This window comes from Photinus pyralis, unplaced genomic scaffold (genome assembly GCF_008802855.1).
Source record: "Photinus pyralis isolate 1611_PpyrPB1 unplaced genomic scaffold, Ppyr1.3 Ppyr1.4_LG8, whole genome shotgun sequence".
In the NCBI taxonomy this organism is placed as follows: Eukaryota; Metazoa; Arthropoda; class Insecta; order Coleoptera; family Lampyridae; genus Photinus; species Photinus pyralis.
Genome location: NW_022170819.1, coordinates 16,376,255 through 16,394,215, shown reverse-complemented (window position 1 = coordinate 16,394,215; position 17,961 = coordinate 16,376,255). Strand labels below are relative to the sequence as shown.

At 35.1% G+C, this 17,961-nt stretch overlaps 1 protein-coding gene across 1 annotated transcript in view; it reads right to left on the bottom strand.

Moving 5' to 3' along the window:
- Nucleotides 1–14,541, bottom strand: part of LOC116179422 (protein CLEC16A homolog) — an 18,267-nt gene extending 3,726 nt beyond the window's left edge. The window contains exons 1-9 of the mRNA XM_031499215.1: nt 14,139–14,541; nt 13,947–14,086; nt 13,751–13,899; nt 13,474–13,703; nt 9,332–10,035; nt 8,951–9,281; nt 2,291–2,417; nt 2,103–2,241; nt 1,546–1,880 (exon numbers count right to left, since the gene is read on the bottom strand). Coding sequence (XP_031355075.1) covers nt 1,546–1,880; nt 2,103–2,241; nt 2,291–2,417; nt 8,951–9,281; nt 9,332–10,035; nt 13,474–13,703; nt 13,751–13,899; nt 13,947–14,086; nt 14,139–14,341 — 2,358 coding nt within the window. The 5' untranslated portion in view covers nt 14,342–14,541. The remainder of the gene's footprint in view (nt 1–1,545; nt 1,881–2,102; nt 2,242–2,290; nt 2,418–8,950; nt 9,282–9,331; nt 10,036–13,473; nt 13,704–13,750; nt 13,900–13,946; nt 14,087–14,138) is intronic.
- Between the last annotated feature and the right edge of the window lie 3,420 nt (nt 14,542–17,961).

The window sequence follows — 17,961 nt, the reverse complement described above, 5'->3', positions numbered from 1 at the left end:
ATGAATTGAACTAAAATATTTTCAAAATGGCGCCACTTCCGGAAATACCGGAAGTAGCCATCAACTTTGTTATTTTAAATAGGGCCCCCTATTTTTTCTACATTTTCGGATTCTACGTCGAATTTGGAGTACAACGATACCCCATAGTTGACCCTTTGCTCCAAGGGCTTCGCCGATATTCAAGTTTTTGTGTCAAAAATTGAATTTGCAGGGATAACTTTAAAAATTTATTATTCGAAAACGGTGAGAGATATTGCAAAACAGTTTTCAATGCTTTATTAAGGAAAGATCAAATTTTCATATGGTATGCGTAACCGTCTAAAAAAGTGAGACTACGTCACTTTTTCAAAGCTCTCAACTTTTAAACTTTTAAACATCCGTAACTCCATTTTTTCAAATGGCAGCTCCCATTTTGTTCTTCACCCTTGTTTTCCTTTTTCCCAGACCTTTAATTTGATGCAACATTTCAAAAGCTGCTTCAAACGGTTTCCGAGATATTCCATGTTTTAGTTACTTCTTGTGGAAAGTTGATAAAAAAATTAAATCGCTTGATGTTATTCTTTTGTTTTTATTGTGATAATGTTTAAACGTCAAATTTTCGCTGCTTTTCCTGGCAGCTATTCGATTACATTCACCGTGTATTAATATTAAATTCAAAAAATCTTCATTAGTGTAACCCAAACGAGGCATTACTGACGAGAAGTATAAGTTCAAGCAGCGAAAATTTGACATTTAAACAATATCATAATAAAAACAAAAGAATAACATCAAGCGATTTAATTATCGTTATTAATCGTTGTACTCCAAATTCGACGTAGAATCCGAAAATGTAGGAAAAATAGGGGGTCCCTATTTAAAATAACAAAGTTGATGGCTACTTCCGGTGTTTCCGGAAGTGGCGCCATTTTGAAAATATTTTAGTTCAATTCATCATGTGCCAAAACCCTTAAAGGACTTATCAGTTCAGCTTAATTTTCAAAGGTTTTCCATATCTTTCTAACTGACGCTCGTCAAGAATGACCCTGTATAGTCTTTATAACTAGGTACAAAAGCAGGTATCAGTGAAGAAGAGTAACTACGCGAGACGTTGTTATAATGTAGCCGAACTGCGGCCGCCGTAGTGCAATATTCGCTCCCCACAAAGTCAAGAAAGAGGTACGAAAAGGCGTACAAACGTTTTAATGACTGGTGCAAAACTAAAGGAATAATTACATCCACACATATTCCATTAATTGTTAGTAATTAAAAAACCATTATCCTTTGTGTAGGAATATTAATATTTAAAAACATCCACATGGTCTGCATTATAATTATCCAATCGTTGATTGAATGAATAATGAACAATCTAATTGTTATTTTGCATGTACTAGGACTGTGATGGGAGTCAGGCAAAAATATTACAGTACTAGTCAGGTAAAGATCAACTTTCTAATGTCAAAATAGCCCTAAAATTTAGATTTTCTTGACGGTTTCAGGTAAATAAACGAACAAGGGCAGAAATAAAAATTCTACTAGAAACATGAGAAAAAATTGAATGCTAAAAACTGAAGGCCCATCAAGACTCACCTTAGTAAGACGTTGTTTGGCGGCCATACAACGAATATTGTCATCAAACACAAATTTGGCAGACAATAGGGGAATCCGACTAGTCGAACCACTTGACAAAGGTCTATGTATTGTAATATGTAAGCAACGTGAGTCGTCCTTATCCCCCGAAACCTCAATGTCCTGCAGAAAACCGACCAATTTGGCAACACCCCAGCCGAGTTTCTTAGTGTCCGGCTCGACTAATATCAATTGCATGATATCGATGACTAAAAATCGCCTAATCTTCTGTCCGTCTTTCCAAACAACTGTGCATGCAATTAAATCTGAATTATCTGAAATAAAAAAAGCGTTATGAAGTGAATGTCGACTTGAAAACACCACAAAAATAATACAATCGCTAGATATTGTTGTATAAAAATATAAAATAAATAATTTAATTTCTACAAAAGAAAGATACATTAAAGTAACAACAATAAGGTTAGCTACAAACTATGACGGTCCTTTACACTAGCAATTGTTTGATTTTTGTGATCGTGACACACAACGAGCTATACTCAGATCCAAGGCAGTGTCGATTTGCACGCAGCTCTGGGGATTCGTCAGCGGTAGCTGGGTTTCTATCTCGCCGTTCAGCGTTAATACCGCATCTCTCACAAGAAAAAATACTCTAATCGCTCTTCTGGCCCTTTCCACCTGAAAACGATCTCGGTCAGCTTGCGTCGAAAAAAATACTAAGATGTACCTCTCCACATGGCAACCTTTTCGTAAAGTCTATGCCAGTCATGGGTGTTCCAGTCGGAGGTAACAAAATCGCGCTATCCATACATAACCATTCTACGTTTAGAGGACCTTTTGACATATCACAGTATCTAAAAACGGTTTCCGGGTATTAGTCTGTTGGCATGTTAAAGAAACATTGGCACGACTTAAAGGAGGATTTACAAATCCTGGATAACAAGTGTTATGTAAAGGTAAAGGTAAATTTCCACATACTGAATGTAATATAATCATGTTACGTTTTCCCTACAGAACAGTTTTATAACAGTTAACATGAAGGTTACCAATGGTATTGCTGTTATATATCTTAAACGTAACAACACTTTTATACGTGTACAATTACTAATAGAAGTGCAACATCTTCACCTTTTTAATTTTAAACTTCAAAATATGTAGTAACTTCACGCTACCGTCGTATTCTTACATATGGTCTGTTGGTTGATCTCCATGGGACTGCTTCAAGCAGGCAGAGTAGGTAGTTGTCTGTGCTCGTTGGCCTGTTATAAACACATTGCGGTCATTACTCGGGGGAAGTCTGACTTTGTATAGTTGAAGCAAGCCCCTTGAAACCGAATTTCAACGGAGGGCATCAAAGTTAAGCATTATACAGGGTGGTGACTTGCGTAACGCATCATAGGGATTTCAATGTAAAATTCATAACATGCGATTATTGGCTCCCCAAATTATTTTAGAGCAAAAATGTATTAAAGTTTTTTGTAGACAACATTTTTTTATGGCACTCAACCGTATTAGTTTTCAATTTTTTTCAAATAAAGACGGAAAATAATTGGAAAAATAAAACTCGCATCTTTTTCAATAATCTGCGATGCCATGGAATTTTCTAAAACAAAAAGATATCCAGTTATCAATTAGCAGCAGTTCGAAATGGATTTTATGATCGACTTGGTTACTGTCTTGCTGAGGCCGCTTGACATGTAGCAATACAACGCGCAAGAACTTGCAGAAAGAAATTGCAAGGTCAAATCCTTGCATGCAATTAAGCATTGCATGGTATTTGACATGGTGCAATTCTATTTCAATTGCCACATGTCTGCCAACAGAAGAAACATATGGATTTGTCAACAAAGTTGTTAACCTCAAATGAAAATTAAATTTTGATTGCTTGAAGAAACATGAAAATTACAAGAATAAATAAGATTAGTAAAAACAAATAATGAGTGCGTCTCTCAGCATCACAGTTGCCGCCGCTGTATTTTACTAGGTTGGTGCCACAAAAACAACTAGATTTCTCCCTAGAATTGCACGATTCATGCAAGAAAAATAGCACCGGTCCTATAAAAATTGCATGCAAGTCTCTTGCAGCAATTGATCAGCTGGCTTTGAACTGCGCATGCCTTTCGCAATTTTTCTTGCAACTTGCATGCAATTGCAATTTTTATTGCTCCATGTCAAGCGGGCTTTATTCGAACATTTATTGTAAATTGTTATATTAGGAAACCGTTTAGTCTTTCTTTATGTTGAATTCGCTGTTCTAAATATAATACTTTTTGATAGAATTTGATTTGTTTTATAGCAGACATTCCATGGCATGACGGATATTGGCGTAGTTTTTGTATTATAAAATTCCATGGCATCACAGATTATTCAAAAGATGGGGGTTTTATTTTTCCAATTTTCCGTCTTTATTATGCACAAAATTGAAAACTAATACGGTTGATTGACGTAAAAAAAATGTTTCTACAAAAAACCTAAATAAATTTTTGCTCTAAAATAATTTGGGGAGCGAATAATCGCATGTTATGAATTTTACATTGAAATCCCTATGATGCGTTACGCACCACCCTGTATATAATTTGCTACTATTTAAAATGAGTTTGTGTAAATATTAGGTAGTAGTAGTAGGTGTTACTCCATCCAGGATGAGTTTTTTTTCTAGGAGAGTGAGTTTGTTTTGCTTAAGATGTTGAAGTTTTGAAATTTTAAATAAAAATTGTTTCTTAAGCCCAAAATTTGTTGTTTAAATTTTAGGGGGGTAAAATGCTGTGATACCACGCATAATTTTGTTTGCGTATGTTTTGTAATGTAATGAGAAGGTCTTATCACCGCTCTAGATGGTTGGTCTGATGTTGGGCTATTATTAGATTATTGGTTTTATTTAATTTGATATTTTAAGTTGATAAAGATTGCAGGTGTTTCTTTGTATAGAATTTCCTTATCTTTAGAAATTATTCTTTAAGTATTATCTCAGTATAAAGTTTGTTAAAAGTAAATACGTTTGGACAGGACAAGTGATGTTTGTTTTTTTAAACTTTGTGACGGGTGTTGTTTATGAACCTAGTAAATTTTGAATCTCTTTTAATTTGGGCAAGCCGAGTGTTATTTTTTTGTAAAACAAAATAAGTGATTGTAAAAACAAATGCAATTAAATTTTGGTGATTGGTACACTTAAAGATCTGCGTTAGCATTTTGCATCTTTGTGTGGGTCATACTTGTCTCCTAGGTGAGTTATACAGCAGTATGTCTTGGCCCCTGAGATAATGCTTTTGGTGTTTGGTCTTGTTCCCAATAAAGATTTTTACATGATTTATTAAAATGCGTGTAATGCGTATGTGTCAGAAGGCCCATTAAAAGCACTGAAACTTTCTATTGTTTTTTTATAATGAAGTTTGGTATTTAACCACAAAATAAAAAAAAACGTTTATAATATTTAGATTTTACACTCATTTCCTTAAGAAATATACTACTTTCGGTCAACGCCAAAAATAATGAGAAGTTATTTATTTATTATCCCTCTCTTGTTCTGGGTATTTACCTTATGAATTAGGAAAACTGCAGAAAAATCTGTATATGAGAATATTTCAGTTTATTCAGTAATTGTGGGGGATTATTTACAAATGAAATACAAAGTTGGTTCGTTTTATTTGAATTTGTATTTCCGTATTTGTTTTTCTTTTTAGAATTTCTTGTAATTGCGTAGTTCTTGGTTAAATTTGATCGCTTTTGTAACTTATTCAATTTAGAGAAAATACGGTGTTAGAAGTATGACACATCTGGTCAAGTGTGCCTACTTTATTAATTCGTTTCCGACAAGAAGTGTTTCTCAGGCAAAAATTATTTAATTTTAAGTAAATGCACATTTGGTGCTGACAACGAAGACGCAGGTGATGCGAAGAATTGTGCGTTTTATATTGGAGAAGAGTGGACGTTTGGACTTTCCATTGTGATTGGCGATTTATTTGAAATTTCGTAATGGTAGAATCCTTAAATAGGGAGACAACGTGAAAACGAAGCTGCTAAGTTTCGAGACGGTTAAAGAGCGTGTAAATTTGTTTACGCCAAATTACAGGCAGTCCGCCCTTGTTTAATTGAAGACGCAGGTCATCATTTATTATAATAAATTTGTGTGTGTTTTCCGATTTCGTAAAGTTTTGGCGAGTTTAAGAAGTAATTTTGGTGGTGTTCTTGTTAAAATTTAAAGGTTTCTACTGGCCAAACAGCTATAGAAAATTGCCATGTAATTCATCAAACCAATTTTGTTTGGCATCTAATTCAGTGTTGTCGAGAACATTGAAGTTTCCTGAAGTTGTCAGAGAGTGTTTTTGTGTCAGTTTTAGTGCGCCAGATTATTGCGAAAAAACTATGTAATTTTAAAATTATTTACTTTAATTGTCAATCGTCGGCGTGCGGGGTAATATGTTCAAACTTTATAAGCTTTTCTTTCCTTCAAGGATTTTGTTTTATTTTTTTTTTATGTGTTTTGGAACACATTGTTATCATTGTCAATCAATTAATCGTGTTTATTTGAACCCATTGTGCGCCCCGATAGAGTTTCTATGTTAAATTTGTTTCTACTCATGCCAAAGATTTATTTCAAGTGTCAATTAAAATTTACTTTTGACGCAATGGGAGGAGGAGCTTCGTAAAATCCCCCCGCCCCATATTTTAAAAACTGATTTTTATGATTAAATGTTGAAACTCTTTCTAACTTTTATCAAGAGCTCTAGAACTTTATGGGCCTCTAATTATAATTGTAAAATGTTATAAATGAGGGGGCTCTGAGACAAATTGACAATAAAGAAATTAGATTACACCTGTCTTACATTTCAGTCACCCATTTTGGTTTTTTTTGTGGACTGGGGAATTGTAACCACTTCGTAATCGTTAAGTAAAGCCATGAAAGGGAGAATATTAAATGTATCTTCTGTGTGAAATGAATTACAAACTTTTCTTTAGTAAGTTTCTAAAACCGTATTAAAAAAATATACGAATCGAGATAATGAATTTGTCTAAGGTTTATTACAGATTCCTGTATAGTAACCTCGTTAGTAATTAAGTAACGTAAAAATTGACTCATATTTTTTGATGGTAGAGACAATTAGGTTTTACATGTGTTTTTAATGTAACTGTCTATGTAACCATACGAAAATCCTACAAATTTGGATAAATACACAATGATAAATTTGGAAAAAAACATGGTGGACATATAGCATATGGCTGCACTCTTTCTAGTCACAGTAGGTAGCACAGTCTACCAGTAACTCTGCACAGTCCTGAACATAGTGCCATGTACCGGGTGACCCAATAAGACTGTTCCTCGGCCATATCTCGAGAACCGTTCGTCATATGACTTAGGGGTAAAAAAAATTATTGGGTAAATCAGTCATGAAGAATCATTGGAAAATATTTTCAAGTTCTAAAAATGATCAACAGAGGGCGTAACTGCCATCTTAAATTTTAAAAGTGCATTTTCTTTAAATTTCGCATAATAAACTAAAAAAATTGTTTTCCAATTTTCAAAGAGAACCAGTTTATCTACCATTTTCGTAAAACCAAAAACTCAGTTAAGTATTTCAAAAACAAACATGGTGATGAATCGTTCAATTGTTTTTGCAATAACCTGCTTTAACTTCTTAATCGTTTGACCGATTTTAACAAATTTGGTATGGTTGAAAAGAACATTCCTTGGGCAATGAGAATCAACCAAAAATAGATAATTTAGTTGAACTCTTCTCCGCCAGGGGGCTAGTTTTGACACTATGACCCAAAATCTTAAAAAAATCAAATGAGATGATCCGACTTTTTCCATATGAAAAAGTATCCAAATAACATCCAAAGAGGCCAGTGAAAACCTTAATAAAATCTATACTTTGAACTTAGCTCGTAATAACGGCCAATAGCCTCAGCAGCTGACACCTGAGGAGGGGTTTTATTGGGTATACCAATATCCGGGGGAGTCCCACACTTTGTGCGTAAATGCATTTCCCCTCCTAAGAAAAAAAAAGCACCCTACACTTTTAGGTAGGCCTTGGAAAATTAAACAAATAAAACACGGTGCGTTATAAAATAATAACAGCCGTAATTTGTAAATTATTCTGCTGTGTCTACATTCAGAAAGTGCAGGTTTTTGAATTTGTAATCTTTTCTAAAATGCCGATTTCTAACCAAGAAGCATTTAATATGCTGGCGATATATTTTGAGTATTTTCAAAATGCGACCATCGCTGCCCGCATCTTCTATTTGCGTTATCCAAATCGAGCACAAACCATCGCCGCCAGCATATTAAATGCTTCTTGGTTAGAAATCGGCATTTTAGAAAAGATTACAAATTCAAAAAGTTTCACTTTCTGAATGTAAACACAGCAGAATAATTTACAAATTACGGCTGTTATTATTTTATAATGTATCGTGTTTCATTTGTGTAATTTTCCAAGGCCTACCTAAAAGTGTAGGGTCCTTTTCCAAACAATCTTTCGCGCCATCGACAAATACCGAAAATACGTCAAATAAGATACAATTTAAGCATTTTTATTAATTAATTAATTAATCTCATTTTGCCAATATTTGAGGTTAGGAACTATATTTTGAAAAAGGCTTTTCACTGGCCTCTTTGGGTGTTATTTGGCTACTTTTTCATAAAGAAAAAGTCATATCATTCCATTTGATTTTTTTAGGATTTTGGATGATAGTGTCAAAACGAGCCCCCTGGCGGAGAAGGAATCAACTAAATTAACTAAATTTTGGTTGATTCTTGTTATTATTTGTTATGTTAATTTGTTAAAATCGGTCAAACGGTTAAGAAGTTAAAGCAGGTTATTGCAAAAACAATTGAACGCCCCACACCATCTTTTTGTTTTTACGAAAGTAATAGATAAACTGGTTCTCTTTTAAAATGTGAAAAAAGAATGTTTAGTTTAATATACGAAATTTAAAATGTAATTTTAAAATCTAAGTTGGCAGTTACGCCCTCTGGTAGTCATTTTTAGAACTTGAAAATATTTTCCAGCGATTCTTCATAACCGATTTACCCAATAATTTTTTACCCCTAAGTCATACGACGAACGGTTCCTGAGATATGGCCGAGGAACATTCTTATTGGGTCACCCAGTAGAAGTATATGTTAAAATTTCGTAAGACATATTTTCCTAACCCATGGCAATACTTTAGATAAAGAGAAAGAACAAAGTTGTTTAAAAAGTTTTGAGTTTGAACATTCAGTTTAAACATACGCACTCCAAAATAAAAAAAACAGGTGTAAAATCCTAAACAAAAACAGAAATGGTAAAGTTTAAAATAGTTTGAACTTTGAACCCAATCTCTGAATGTCAATCCAAACTTTGAACTTTCGAGTTGAAACATCAAACTTTGAACTTTCTACCGTACTTACTCATGTTCAAACATATCCAAAAATATTTCTTCACTTTTATAAAAGTTCCTTAACAGAGCAGTACTTTGAGTCCTTGCCGCCTCGATGGAAGTTTTATGTAAATCGCTCATTACATTTTGACCATCGCACGTAACAAGCTGCAAGAGCAATTTCAGAGCCAGCTCCAGCGTGACCAAACGCACTCGGCACGACGGTTGGCACGATAATATCACAATATGCAATAACTTTTCCACTAAATGCGTATTATACGAATACTTAATATCTCTACCTACAGACTTTGACGGCGACATTCTCGGCTTCAACACTAACTCCAACAGATCTGGCAAAACTCCTAGAAATTAATCGTGCTTGAAACGAAACCCAAGCTTGTCCGTCTTTTACCTTTATTATTTGCCAGAGCGTACAGCAAGCATAAAGCGAAGAGCGCGGCGTAATCGTTGTCCGTACAGTCTAGCGAATTATATACAGTTTCGAGAAACGGTTTCTCCGATATGTTTGTACTTTCGGTCGGCGTCGACGCCAATTTCTCCTTCTCCTCGTCGGTCACGTTTTTCGGTTCTTCCAATAGATTCTCCTTCGAACCAGAGCTGCTCGCGTTCGACTCGATTTCGAGCTGACTGCTCTGCTCGCACTCGGTGAGCTCGAATTTACGTTTAAATATTTCGTAGTGTTCCGACAGTTTGTCTAAGCCCTGATCGAAGGTACTCCTTTCGGTTCGTAGGATGATCCAGGCAAGGTAACGTATTAACGGCGAGTGGGAGATTATTAAAAATACTTGGGAGAGGAGGAACAGTGAGACTACCGACGATACTTTCCCGTTTGCCGATTCCTGTTGTTCAAATGAAGATAGCGATTTATTTAGAACTCTTGCCAAATTTTGGGTTGCGGTTTCCATTGTCACCTCGGACTGTCTGCGAATGGACGATAACGAATAAATGTACAGAGGGATTAATAACTTATGGAGAAGATGGTCGGTTAGGACTTGATTCAAATCCGTTATTTTCAGTAGGAGAATGTCGTTCAGGTAGTGAAGGTGATCCAAGTGTTCCGCGACCAGATCAGACAGCCGATTCTGAGACTGGTGGCTGAAAACGCAAATAATAAATTATGCATCGCAGTAGTCATAGAGTAAATACAGTAAGAGTTCCAGGCACTTATTAATTTGTGGCCACCTTTCACACACCTCATAAGTAGATGGCGATGTAAGCGTGGGTAAATAGGGTAAATTAAAGTCACTAGATATTTATATTTATATTTAGTGACTTTAGGGTAAATTTTCATTCAGCGCCCCCTGTTATGTAGAACAGATCACTAAATTGGGTAGCTGAATTAGCGCGTTTATGAACCACTCAAAGTCGCGGCTTTACGAATTCATTTATAATGTCTGATTTTGAACTGATAAATTTACGTACACTCTCTGTAAATAAATCGAAGAATCACTTTTCTTTACTGCCCGACCTTTCAAGAGGATGCATTCCGAAAAAAAAATATATTGATTGTACTCTGTCGAATAATTTATTACCTACTTGCAATTCTATAAAATGTGCGAAACGAAATCCAATACGCAAACAACAATTAATAGCAGTATCGAAGGTTCATTAAATAAAAAATTTGTTGAGGGTTTCGACAAACTTATTGTCCCTATTTAAATTCGAGTGCATAAAGATTACAAGATTTGTACCGCACATTATACATAGGGGTTATTAATAAATTGATCGTTTGCTCGTTGGAAATTTCAAACCAATTTTTAAACTTCTCGCGTACCTACTTCCGATACAATTCCAAATAATCTTCATATCCGATTATACGCTTTGAACAAAGTCTATTTTCTGCAGTTGTAGAAAGATGAGGAGTGTACTTGTACCTACCAGACCGCATAATTAACAATTCTTTAGGGACGGGGTTACATGATGTGAGGTCGGCGACATCCGGGCGCCATCCCCGAGCGTGGTTTACTAACGGGGTGATTTTTAAATTTTTTCCTCGTTCTGCAGGAAAAACTGAAAAATCACCGTTAGTAAACCACGGTCGGGGATGGTGCCCGGATGTCACCAACCCCACATCATGTAGCCAGCTAGCGCGTCGGCCAAAGTGAGATTAAAAGTCACCGTTTTACAAATAAATTTGCAAAAACTGCGTTAAAAAGAGATAATTACCAAAAAGTTAAATCACTGTTTGTTGCTAAACAATGGCCATGACTGTTCTAAAACTGTCGTCTAAGTTCAAATGCAATATGGGCATAGCTTTAGCCATATAATACGCAATGCCAAAAGTTGAGTCGAATCGATTCAAAATTCACAGCGCCCTTTTTGCATCTCGACTAATTATAAACCGAATTGCAAACTTGTTTATTTATGGAAGCACTTAAATGAAATTTGATACATAACCACCTCAAACAAAGGAAAATCTAACGTTACTTTCAAAATTTAGGTTTGCGCATGCGCATTGTCAACTTTCTTATTTATGAAAGCATTGAAATGAAATTCATCTTATAAACTGAAATTGAAGTAGGACATCAAAATGGATTGCACATATGCAACGCTATCTTTCATATTTGTGGCCGGTTTTTTAGGATTTTAATAGAAGTTGCATCTGACAAATGAGAAATGAATGCAAGTGGAAATGCGCTTTTTATAAATGGTTTACGATTACTTTTTTAACTTGTATTGAGTGGGCGGGGTTTCAGCTAAGGCTGCTCTACCAATCCGAAATCGAACCAGGGACCCTTAGTACCGCAGTCCAGCTTCAACTCAACTGCGACACACGGGCGGGCTTAAGAATGATGTTATTGTTTGTAAAAATATCCAATCACATGACAACATAGTTGGTGTATGGCTTTATAATACGGGCCGATAATCATTTTGAAATTAATAATTCTGTGGTTTTCCCTGTATTTCTTACCCGAAGTTTTAAAGTTTCAAATGAGCACATGCCCAAAAATAAGTTACAACAAACAACTTTTTTTTAAATGAAAATACATTTTTATTTTCCTTTTGGAATTTTACATAGTATTTCATGTACAGGGTGTCCCATTTTCGACACTTTTATAGGCGTTATGGGCTCTTTTTGGGTCAAACTTGCAATGGTAAAATCAAAATTTGCACATTTTTGCTTCAGAGATATGGAGATAAACAATTTTCAATTTCAGAATGACCGTAAATGTTTCTTGAAAATTATTGATAAATAATCTGCCGTTTTCTAAATAAATAATTATACAGTACTATCGGGTAAAAAAGTTATTGGATCTAACTTAATTTTATTTAAATGGCATACCCTGTATATTTCAATCTAAAAATAGCATATTAAATTCTGTTTTTTAAATATAACACTGAAAAAATTCACTATCGATTCAAAAAAGATTTCTTAAAAATTCAAAAATTCGTTTGTAGTAATTTCGAATTTTTTCAGTGTAAGAAAAAAGGGCGATAGTTGGTAGAAAACAGTTCCTTTTGTTGAGACCTTTAATTAGAATACCACGAATGGGTAAAAGTGTGGTTGCCCCCCCCTCGCCTTTCCCATTTTCAAAAGTTTTACTTGCCACTAAAGGCGCATGTAAAATGGTATTAGACTCTATTAGTGTGACGTCAAATTTGAGCGGGAAATTCGAAATGCTGGACTTGGCTGTTTTACTGTCGAAGATATTGACCCTTATCGCCCCAGACGTTTAAGTATCACTTTTAAATAGGCCCTCTTTACGGGCTTATACTGACCTTATGCGCATTAAATAAGCATATCGACCCTTTTATATCGAAACACTGATTACTTAACTTTAAAACAGAGCAATAATCGTTAAATAAAATCCATTAATTGCGTTATAATTAAAAATTAAAGATATGTCTACCATATTTACACTTTACGGTTGGCAATATGGAATGATCATGACCTTGTTCTTGTGTTTACATTTTCCCAATTGCTAGACTTGGTCGTTTACTTGCCTTTAAAGTGTGTTTTTTGAATTTGTTTTAAGTACTCGTAGTTTTCAATAGTCCTAGGTGTTTTTAGCGCATTTTTTAAGAATTAAAAAAATGTGCTATTGTTTGTATTTTGTCCGTCCGTCCCTCCGGACCCACTTCTACCGTTTTGAACTACTTCTAGGGAAAGGTCCTAGAGAGTAAATGTCGTAAATTGTTCCATTGCTGAAACCAAATAAGTACGTTGGTTGGGCGTTTGTTGAACTGTATTTCGATTAAAATTGTATTTATGTCTTAAAACGTAGAGAAAAATTTTAATGCAACTCTAAAGAGTCTAAAGTGTGAGAGTGAAGGAACTACGTACATTTTTCTAAACTAGATTTATGAGAACGAATTTCGTAATTAGGCGCTCCTCGACTAACTATAGCGCCATCTCAGAACGAAGGGACCGCATATCGACACACTAATGAACGTACGATTTTCTATTTTTACGGTTAGTTACACCCCTTTAAAAGCAGATGACAGCATCTCCTGAGCGAAAATTAACAAAGCCAGTTTATCGTATTTGTTTGTAACTCTTATTGTATTTCCTCTATGCAGTAGTGCACTTACTCTGCGTCGTTCCGAACACACGCATCCAACTCGTGAATATGTTTACCAATAAACCACACGATGTTCGAAAAGTAGGGAGCGGCGGTCCTATCACGAATAAACGCCAACATGCTCGCATCTTCCACTTTATATACATTGAGTGTAAGTGTTCGAACGGCAATTCTCACCATGGATTCGGGATGATTAAAAAACTTAATAGCCTCGGTGTATAAGGGAAAATCGTTAGTGTGCTGGAAAAATCAGTGTAAAAACAAGCAGAGCTGTAACAGTCACCTACCTCGTTATAAAAAAAGTGAATTGTATGAGGGTTCAATTTCAAACTTAGCGTTTTGAGAAACGAAATATAATACGCCATAACTTCCTCGTCAGAGAAATCAAACTTGTGAACAATAATAGAGTTTACGTGATTATTTGAAAGAAGATAATCTGAAAAATTCTTCAATTACCCACAGTCACCCACCTACAACACTTACACAGTGAAGTCTCATTACGTATGTTTTCAAAAAGAATATTTAAAGTCTGTAACAGCTGAACACATACATAACTGGAACCGCCACTTCTTTGCCTCATTATCCGAAGAAAGAAAGACAGCATGTTCTTCTCCAGAAAGAAACTGAAACAAATCACTACAAATAACGGGCTAATTAAAGAATAATTGATCGTACTCGAACACTGAGGAATCATTTTGATCGCCCCATATTAGTATTTCAGCTATCGATCGAAGGGTTTCCACAAGTAACCCGCGATTATGCTCGGATACCGTCTGATTTCTGGAGAGCACATTGTAGAGATATTTTAGGTGCTCTAAAGAATGCGGGTTCTTGGGGCGTCCCCAAGCGGCACCGAACCAACTTCTACTTCGAAACATGCTCTTTCGGGTGCTCCTTTCGAAAAATTGACGTTCTGTACCTCATTGGTCAAATGAAACCTCTCCGTTTGGGTAAACTAATAGGAATTTTCTGAAATTACTTAACATATTTTTGAGACGTAATTAATAATTGTCTCTTGTGTTACGGGACTTTTAATTTTGTGTTGTGGATGTAATTATAAATTACTTGACAATTGACAACACGCACATGTCATTTCCCTTGGTACGATAATCCCGTCCGTTCAAAAGTTTTATCGTTAAACAAAGAAACGTTGCCAGATATTCAAATTTAAATAGCTCCTATTATTATTCCATATTGCCGAGGACCATTGAATTTATATTCAATGCAAAGACGTTAAAAATACCTTTAACGTCCTTGGATATTGCGCATGTAGGCAAAGTTATGGCAGACGTCACGCGGAGATTTTCAAATTAAATTTAATTATACGTCAGTGGAGATTTTGGTGCTTTTTTTTGGAATTTGTGAATTAGTTTTTAACAAAGTTCGGTGGTCTGTGATTGGATGTACCACAGATAATGGATCAAACCAAACTTTTAAGAAACGCTAAGATGTTTTGAGAGTAGTGAGAAATTAAATTAAAGCAAACATAAACCGTCAAGAATTAATTTCTGGCATGGCGATTGATGCAGGTATGACGACACTATTAGGATCTTATTTTTGCAAGTTTGAATTGTTTAACAATTAGACAGAAGCTAGGGTACGACCATGATAGTTCCTAGTTCGAATCCGAGTTGGGGCATGGAAGTGTTCTAAAAGCGTTACAGTATATAGCATTATTCAATGATATAACTCTCGCCAAGAAAGATTGCCGGTCACAGCACACATTGTGTCGATCTACAATCTATGTTTTTCTTAAGATGCGAGCGACTTCTGGAATAGGATCGTGCCAATGTTGAACGAAAAGTCTTTTTGTCAAGTGTTCTGTGACCGACAATCTTTCCTGGCGAGAGGTTTAGTACCTTTGGATGGGCAAAAACCAGAAACTTAAAGAATGGAGGCATCATATCATCGTTCTTTCTCCGAGAATTTTAATTTTAACCTACTTATCCGAGGAATTATATAAAAATAAGATCCACATTGTCTCCAAAACTATCCAGAAACAAAATCCTTTGGGGAAAATTTACTCGTCAGGTTGAGAGGTTCGATACATACATTTTTGAGAGTTGGCAACCATGCAATTTCTAGGTGGGAAAAAGCTGCCTGCGCGATCTAAAAAGCAAGAACGTTGGTTACGTTGGGCATCTTGTCTTGAATGGCAGTCGTGAACGCATCGCTCCATAAATGTTTGCTATTATTTTGTGTTATTTAATTTAGGTAGCAATTTTTGCATTTCTTTATATCGTATTTGTGTTTTGTATGCCGCATTTTATATTTTTTGTGTGTTTCAATCTTTGTTTTTTTAAATTTACTTGATTTAACCGTACTGCAGAATCAGGTTTAATACCGTTATGCTATTGTTTGTAATTGTTTACGTTTTTGGTGTAATGCTTGCTTAATTTATGTTTATTGATGTTGATTACTTGGTTTTGTCCCTGAGGTACCATTCATATAAATCTTGATCATTTTATTTTAATATGTGGAAATTACCGATTCGTTTGATGTTTGTACTGACTTTTGTTGTTTGTAACTAACATTTTCTCCGTGAATGAAGCTGTCACGGGGATGGTAAAAACTGTAGTCAAAATTGAGCTACGACACCTAATTCCGTGATTGTCTTCGACATTCAACTGTAGGCTCGAAATCCCGAACGAGGGGCGACGCTACCTATCTTGCGGGGACGAAATTACGCTAATAAAAGCTCTTCAGTTTAGAATCTATGTGCGATAAATGAGTGGGGATTCAATAATTTCCACATATCTTGTTTTTAGTTAAATTTGCCTGCAAAACCATGTAATTTTCCAACTTGCTTTTAACAAAAGGACTTTATTGCACCAAAGATGGGTCACATCCTTTGTATTTCACCCTTTCTTAGAATCTTTGTACAACCTGCTTACCTGACCCATAATTCCCAAAACTTGTTTTTAACCTATATGTTACCTCTTGAAGTTTGCCTTTACCTGTTACTTTTGTGATGTTATAATTTTATGTTATGCATTCACATCATTACAAAGAATTAATTTTACAACACAATTTAATATGAATTTGACACTGTTTTTTTTATTGGTAAGTGCTTTTTTTCCCAGCCTATTCCTATTTTTATTCGATGAACTACCATTTTCAAAGTTTATTTTTGCGATGTAATTTATTTCGACTTAAATTTCCGAGCTTTTACAATCAATAATAATTGCGATCATTATTAAACAAACTGTTCACAATTTCAGTGTTTTATTTTACGTTCCTTCCCTACTGTGCTTCTGGTCATAGCGTTGTTTACAACTAACGTAAGGGGGCTCTGCCTTAGATGTTTTATCACGTGCCACTTTTCAAATTTAAGCGAGATCTTGTTTAGTTTTGGAGGGAATAGTCATTAGGCGCTTTCTTTCGCCTACTTCGCAATCATGATTTCTAGATCGTGATTAGTAGGATCACGTTTTACGAAAGAACGCGCGAATTTAAATCAAAGTATGGTTAAGTTTACGTAGTGTACATTTGCATTCGAATTATGTATTTTTTGTTTGGATTATGAAAATAATTTAAATACAAGTGGAAGTACTTGCACGATTATGCTCCGCTTCAGTTACAATATTGACTAATCTTTGAGCAAAAATATCCTTGCATTTATAGGTGGAATTCGTGACAAAAAAATTTTATGTTCAGTTTGTTCACGATTTTAGCAATCATTATTATAAGATCACACTCCGAAAGAACGTGATTTGACAATCCAAACGCGTTTGGATCACCGAAAGAAAGCGCCTATTCGGGTGGCCATTTTTGAACGTTGCCGGGTTGATTTTATTTCCGTGTTCTCTTGTAGTGTGAAGTTAGCGTAGAACCTGGGAGTTAAATACACTACAGTTATATCTAATTTAATATGATTATACAAGATCAACTTCATGGAACTCTACTTTATGATGCTCTTGAGACTCGAGATCGTTCTAAAAACAAAATATGTAGCAATTTATTACTATTCAATTAGTGTTATCTGCTAAATATAAAGTGCAAACTGCCACACGCTTTAAACCTTTTCGTGTTTCTGTTCTGGTTCTAAAGCGCAGCCAGAAAAATGACGTTCACAAACCAAAAACTTTTGTGTAAATTTCTTCCACATTATATATTCTAAACCAATTCTTAAAAACTGCGGGTTCCATTTTTGGGAAACGTCTTCACAATTTGTCACACAACATTTACGTTTTCGACTTGTATATTATGCATAATTCATTGTAATAATGAGTCGTAATTATACTTAAAGCACAATAATAAGCCGTCAATCAAAATTCAAAAGTCATAATGGCGCACACGCACTAAAGTCACTAGAATTAGTTCACTTCACCATCCCTATAGGTCCTTGATCCACCACTGCTTTTAAATCAATGACATTTGGTATGTTATCAACCTTATGAATGTTTAGTTATGCGGGAAATTCAAACTGTTGGCAGTCATTTTAGATCACCCGGTATTTATTATTATTGTATTGTAATGGTTGAACAAAGAGTACAAT